Below are 7181 nucleotides of genomic sequence, written 5' to 3' on the forward strand. Positions count from 1 at the left end.
ATCATAATAATATGTAAGGAAGGTTACAAAGCTTTCATTTGCAAAATATTTTGGTATTCGTTATCGTGATTTGTAACGTAAGTTCCAAACCTCTCATTTGCATCTCTTTGACTATATAAACTTCTTTGCAGCTCACAATATGATACATAAAATTAAAAAAATCATATTCTTTCTTCTATTGTTACTTGAGAAATACTGTAAAACTCAAATTTATATTTTGATGTTCGATGCCTAATAGTGTCGTGCAAACTACCAATACTTTATGAAAAACTATTTCATTCTGAGGACATCCCATTGTGATCATGCTAAATTTTGATAAAATTAACCTTGTTTTTCTTCGGTTATTTTTAACAACAAAATTAATAAAAATACTCAGTGACCGATTCAGACTTTTCGGAAGTCCTAACAAAGTACAAAATTAGAGGCCTTCATCTATATATCACTATGACTTTAATTTTCTTGTACTCAGTAATTTACAAATACAATTTTTCAACTACATAATACTTATTTTCCTTCTATTCCCATACAAGTCTTGAATAACTTGATCAATCTTACTACCTCTAAAAAATATAGAAATAGATTTTTGATAAATCGACGAATAAAACAAGAATTCATTTTTTATGAAATGGAAAGAGTATTTGTCCAATTTTTATGGAAATAGTAGTAATTTAAAAAACCAACCATCAAAATTACCACAATAAAATTACATGAGTACAATTTGTTCGGTCAATGTCACATCAAAAACAACACTTATAGCATTATATTACAACGACAAAGGCATTTTACAAAGACCGAACCATCTCTTTTTTTTTTTTTTTTTGCATATTCTCGGGGAGGGGGGAGAGTACAATGTTGTACCATAGCAATTCGCAAGCTCGTATTATTTGATCAATAAAAACCATTAAAAAAATAATTTAAAAAAGTTATAGTATACTTACAGCCGACTCTTCTTCACAGGTCCCATTTCTTTAGCTTTGGTCCTCAATATATGTTTCTGGATCTTTCCAGTTGCGGTCTTTGGCAATGGACCGAAAACAACAGATTTCGGAACCCAGTAAGCGGGCATTTTAGACCGACAAAACTTCATGATGTCATCAGCCACACGCTGCTGATCCTTTTGATCAATGTCAGGCTTCAATGTCACAAAGGCGCATGGAGATTCACCCCACCTTTCATCAGGTCTTGCCACCACCGATACTTCTAATATAGCCGGGTGGAAGTAGAGGATATTTTCTACCTCCACACTACTTATATTTTCACCACCAGATATGATGATGTCCTTTGATCTGTCTTTGATTTCAATATAGTTATCTGGGTGCTTCACAGCCAAATCCCCAGAATGGAACCACCCATTTGCAAAAGCCTCTGCATTAGCTTTTGGGTTCTTCAAGTAACCTTTCATAACTGCATTACCTCGGAAAACTATCTCTCCAACAGTCTTTCCGTCAGCAGGTACTGGTTTCATGGTCTGTGTATTGACTACATCGAGGCCTTCCAAACCAATGTACCTAACACCTTGCCTTGCATTAAGACGGGCTTGTTCATCTGGCGGGAGAGAGTCCCACTCGGGTTTCCATGCGCATATAGTAGAGGGCCCGTAAGTTTCAGAAAGCCCGTAGGTATGAGCAACACGGAAGCCACGACGCGACATTTCAAAGAGCACAGAAGGTGGCGGCGCAGCACCAGCTGTCATGACATGCACAACACGTGGCAGAGGAAGGATTGTGTCCTCTTTTCTTGCATTGACAATAGTGTTGAGCACCACAGGAGCTGCACAGAAATGAGTCACGCCATTGTTGGCAATGGCTTCATAAACCCCCTTAGCAGTCACCTACAGATAAAATGAAAGATTAGAAAGGAGTGTATAGATGAGAAACCATAAAATCATGTTAATCTTAATTAGCCAGACACCCAGAATTCTTCAACAGAAAGACATAATTTAGAAAAACAAACAGAATATTTCATATGAATCTTATCCCTAAAACTTGAAAGCTATAACTAATAATTACAATGCTGAACTGCCTGAACACAAGCCCCTGGTAACAGAAAGTTCAATAAGCCAAACACTTGGTTGGCAAATTCCATGTTAATATCAAACGACATGTTTTACTGAATTCAAAACTATTTGAATAAATAAAAGAGCTCCTCAAATCAAAGAAATATCAAAGAAGCAAGAGTACAACTTCTTTTAACAATTATCACATTATGACAAATTTAAGAGAGAATGGGGTCTGGCCTCCAGAAATGATACCTTCCTAAAGATTCTTTTATTATCATAAGACTGGAGGCTGAAATTTCTTTTACATTATGGTTAAAATCATACTAAGATCATACCCTGAAAAGTGGAATCAAGATTAAGACATACTGGTTGAAATTTCCATGGAAGATTGAGAATATGAATAATTGTTTAGTCAAAAGGGAACAACCAATAGTGTCATAAAATATCCAGATACAAATACATATAAGATGTACAAAGTCACATGTTAGGGAGCTACAGATCTAGAACCATTTAGCTAATGTTCAACTTATCCTCCATTAAGAATCAACAAGACTAAGATAATTTTTTATGAATACTTCTTATCCTAAATTTATTCCCAGCAAACAATTTTCATCATCAACAAAACATCAAGTTATTTCAATTACTCTACATGCGTGGGCTAAGAGGGAGTCAGACGAAAGAAATCAGACTCCTCAATAGAATAGAGTTTTAGTCCTCCATCTCCAACACATAATTAAAAGCACAAACATAATCGTGAGAAAAGGCGATAAAGAACATTTATTAAACAAAAATTGCTAAAGAAAATCAACAAGGTTGGTACGATGAGCATGAAGAAACCCAAAAAAAGAGTCCTGGTGTTGATCATTTGAAATTTATGAACAAAAAAAGAGCATAAAGCAAAAGAACACAACATTTAAATCATGATGAAATAACAAGGACAAACCCAAAAAGAGAACTGCTTTCAATTCCTTAGCTGCATTAGATATGAACGGATATTCATTTAAACAAAATCAAGAAGCTAGAATCAGTAAAATAGAAATTTTAAAACCCACAAGAAATTTGGAATATTGTGGTGACAAGTGACAACATTAGAATTCCAAGAAGCAAAGTAATTATTTTAGAGGAGGCGGAGTGGTAGGTTTTTCAGTTTACAAATATATGTCCAGAAGAAAAGAAAACTGAATTACCTGTCTAAGACATATACTTGTCCCGCAAACAGCAGCTAAAGTCCAAGTATAGCACCATCCGTTACAATGGAACATAGGTAGAGTCCAAAGGTAAATAGCTCCGTCAGTCATCCCCCAAACCATAGCACAACTTAAGGCCATGACATAAGCACCACGATGATGCAAGACCACACCCTTCGGGCTAGCTGTTGTACCAGAAGTATAACCTAATGTAATACTCTGCCACTCATCTTTTGGTGGTTGCCACGCAAATTCTGGATCGCCTGTCTCAAGAAACTTCTCATACTCAATGGCGCCTTTGCTCAATGCATAGTGGAGTGTTTTAGGGTCACAACTTTCATCACCTATGATAATCAGAATTGGTGGTTTAAAGTTTCCTTTATCAGATAAAATTTTTAAAGCTTCCTCTGCCAAAGTAAAGAATTCTTGATCGACCATTACAACCTCTGACGCAGAATGGCCGAGCAAGAAAGAAATAGTTTGTGCGTTGAGACGAATATTGACTGTGTTCAGCACCGCTCCTGACATCGGAACACCAAAATGAGCCTCATATATGGCTGGAACGTTAGGAGCAATTATTGACACCTGTTGTTAAAACAAGACCAATTCAGCATAATTCTTTTAGTCTAATGGAAAACATATTTAGTCTTTAAAAAAACTAATGTACATAGGATAAGCAGCCTGATGATAAAAATTAGTTCCATTGTCAAAAAAATACATGGAGTTTTGGCTCTCAGATTTTATGGTTATGAACTTTAAAACTTCCTCCAGTTTGAAGCATTCACAAAATTCCATCAAAAGAGATGTCTTGGACTCTTCACCAATGAATTTTTAAGGAAGACCAGAAACTTCCTAGCAGAATATACACAAGCTAAGATATGACAGGAAAATTTGTGAAAAAGCTGAATACAATAAATCAAGCAGTGACTAGCACTATGCATTAGGCTCATAATTTGTACCCTAATTCATACCCAGAGGCAAGATGACCAAAAGAGTTCATGTTACACATCTGCAAAGCTTTTAACCAACAAAAGAAAACTTCTCTTTACTTTCTATGGGACAATTTTCTAGGAATACCCATCATGAAGAACATTGCAAGGACAGTGTAGTTATCAAAATAAGCATCAACTACAGTTAAATTACAAATGAAGGTGAAGGCCAATTATTGAACAACCTCATATTTGCATCAATCAGTCATTTCCAGTTGCACAACAAAAATAAATAAAACACTCTTACTGATGATCATATGATCGACTCGAAGTATAGAACAATTAATAAACTGCTTATGCAACAACATGAACTTAATGATAAGTTCATAAATAAAATCTTGACGGTTTTCCTATATAACCTTCATAAGCATAACAAAGTTAAATACTGTCAAAGAAAACTAAATCACTAAACTCTTCTAAGTCACATAAACAATCAAAAAGCATCGCCAACTTATACAAGAAAAGATATTCAACCACAAAGTACCTAGACTAAAAGGGCTTGCTGTAACTTATCTGTCGATATTTTGGATCATAGAATTCTAATCAAGTCAGTTCAACTGAAAAGCTTTAAAAAAGTCAACAACTTGTTTTTTTGAAATAGCTTTTCTTTTCGGGATTTAATTAGTTATTCAATGTTTAGCAGCTCCAAGAGTCTATAGACTAAAGTAGTCGTATAAAATTAAGAAAAATATAATTCATGAAACATTTCAGAATTCAAATAATATCTTATGATCACTTCATGCCATTTCTCTCTTACTAGGAAAGGGTTCATAATACAATAATTTATAATCTGTCTAATGCCATTTAAAAAGATTTTTAAAAAAACAATAAAATTAGAATTGGTTGTACTACTTGACTAGAAAAGCTTATATTAGATCACACAACCAACGACAATGACACTTTCTTTGTTCACTTTACAGTGCAGATTTCAGATTATACGTCAAACTTTGCCCATTATCTTAGTAATAACATAATTCTATACAACAACACATTATTTCATTACTCCAATATCATAAAATGCCTCCCACCTAGGATGGAGATTTGGGGGTCAAATATACGCAACATTACCCTTATTAGTGATAACACATTAGTCATGTAGCATACATCATTAAGGCTCTTAGTAGCATACATCATTTGCAACTTACATATATAAGAAATGCTTATGATTTAATAACACATTTTATTATCGAATGTTATAATCTAAATTAAGGCTCAGTCATTGTCCTTGTTGTTTATAATCCGAATATAAAACTTTATCAAAATAGTATGGTGGAACATATTGGTCAATATTCATTCCAAAGGATAGGAGTAATCACTCATCAAAAGGCGGCTGAACTGAAGTTTATCCCTTGAGTTACCCTTTTAAAAAGAAATTATGAAGTGCTCCATCAATCATTCACAAGCCAACAAATTTGTTGGAACTATTTAATGGCTTTATAAGTCAAACACTAGATAAAAATTTAGTTTTTATTTCTAATCGTCCATATAATACAGCATTAGTCATCACCCCATAAGAACAAACAATATACATGACTAGAAGTTTATGTCATCTAAATTTTCACCCCAATCTTAAACGTCCTAATATTAAACCAATCAGTATTCATTAAACAAAAAGCATCTTCTATTGGTATTATGCTCCTTGAATATTCCAACAAAAACAGCAACATTAGGGAAGCAGTAGGAAGTAATAACAAAGTGAACAGAACCTTATCAAACAGTTTTGAACATTTAGGGGACCAGTTAAGCATTCGTTTCTACATGCATAGAAAACCAATTTCAAAAGCATTTTTCTACCTTATATGTTTACAATTCGATAGCTACAGACTCGGCTAAAAGAAATCATAATCTCACATTTTTCTTCCATTGATTAAATTTAAATATAAAATAATTTAAAAGGCAATGAACCTTTCTAAATACTTTTACAGATAAAGTTTTCTTGATTACTAAAAACACTAATAATATATAAGTAAAAAAAAAGTTAAATATAATCGGGGTCTATAATTACCTTCAGCGACCTCTCCCATTGAACATATTTCAAAACCCCTCTGTATTGAAAATAATACTAAAAGATTACTGGTATTTTTATAAGTCTACCATTGTAACTTCAGTTTTTTGTTCATTTCATTTGATGAGATTTTTTTATATAAAACCCAGTCCCGTGTCAATAGTCAGTGCTAAATACAGTAACAGCACTATAAACAGTAAAAATCGAATCATAAGTTTGTAACAAAACCATCAATGATAATGATTCCAATTTCTAATGAATATAATAAAATAAATTAAATCCGAATCAAATTGCCAAGATAGAATTGGAGTAATTAAAACCGATTAAAAAACAGGGGAAATAACAAAAAAAAACCAGAAAAAAAGGAAAAAAAACAAAAATAAATTGGTATACCGTCGAACCAGCACGAATAGAACGACGAGAAAGAGCGGATGCGAATTGGCGGCAGCGACGGTAAGTATCGCGCCAAGTGTAGCGAACGCGGCCATGGATGACAGAAGGTCTGTTGGGATGAACAGTAGCTGCTCTTTCTAAGAACCATAAAGGAGTTAAAGCTGTGTAATTTGCTGGATTTTTGGGTAGATCATCGATATCCTCCATTTTTGAATGAGATTTCTCTCTCTAGATGAATCCAAGAAATGCAGATAAAACGGATGAATGTAGAGAGAGAGAGAGAAAGTGAGGATGGCACCTTTTGGTGTAGAAGGAGAGGCAAACACCAGTGTTTATATATTGTTGCTCGTGTGACTTTGCGTTTTGTTTTACTCTTCGTCTTATCTGAAAATTGCATTATTTATTTTTAACTCAAAATTTGTAAATAATCCTATCAATGTTCATTAATCAAAATATTCCTAATTATTTTTTAATTCTATATACCCTACTTATTGAAATACCTAATATACTTATTATTTATGAGAATATAAACTCTTTCTTTGAAATCGTTTTATTGAGAGACAGTTCCACATAAGAATATTTGATAAAAGTAATTAATGTTTACCATT

At 33.5% G+C, this 7181-nt stretch overlaps 1 protein-coding gene across 1 annotated transcript; it reads right to left on the reverse strand.

Annotated features, from left to right (window-relative positions):
- Positions 1 to 667: 667 nt before the first annotated feature.
- Positions 668 to 6891, reverse strand: LOC130820244 (acetate--CoA ligase CCL3). Its single transcript, XM_057685542.1, has 3 exons — positions 6574 to 6891; positions 3187 to 3771; positions 668 to 1831 (listed from the first exon to the last, which is right to left on the reverse strand). The coding sequence occupies exons 1-3, from the start codon at positions 6778 to 6780 to the stop codon at positions 935 to 937; spliced, it is 1689 nt and encodes a 562-aa protein (XP_057541525.1). The 5' UTR covers positions 6781 to 6891; the 3' UTR covers positions 668 to 934.
- Positions 6892 to 7181: the final 290 nt, after the last annotated feature.

The sequence above is a fragment of the Amaranthus tricolor genome, chromosome 1, assembly GCF_026212465.1.
Source record: "Amaranthus tricolor cultivar Red isolate AtriRed21 chromosome 1, ASM2621246v1, whole genome shotgun sequence".
In the NCBI taxonomy this organism is placed as follows: Eukaryota; Viridiplantae; Streptophyta; class Magnoliopsida; order Caryophyllales; family Amaranthaceae; genus Amaranthus; species Amaranthus tricolor.

Bases quoted from the DNA above. Each gene is read 5' to 3' on its own strand.
- LOC130820244 (XM_057685542.1), bottom strand. From the start codon at position 6,780: ATGGAGGATATCGATGATCTACCCAAAAATCCAGCAAATTACACAGCT. The intron at 3,772-6,573 runs GTATACCAATTT...TTTTAACAACAG, and splicing joins CTATTCGTGCTGGTTCGACG to GTGTCAATAATTGCTCCTAA. The intron at 1,832-3,186 runs GTAATTCAGTTT...TTTTATCTGTAG, and splicing joins CAAGTATATGTCTTAGACAG to GTGACTGCTAAGGGGGTTTA.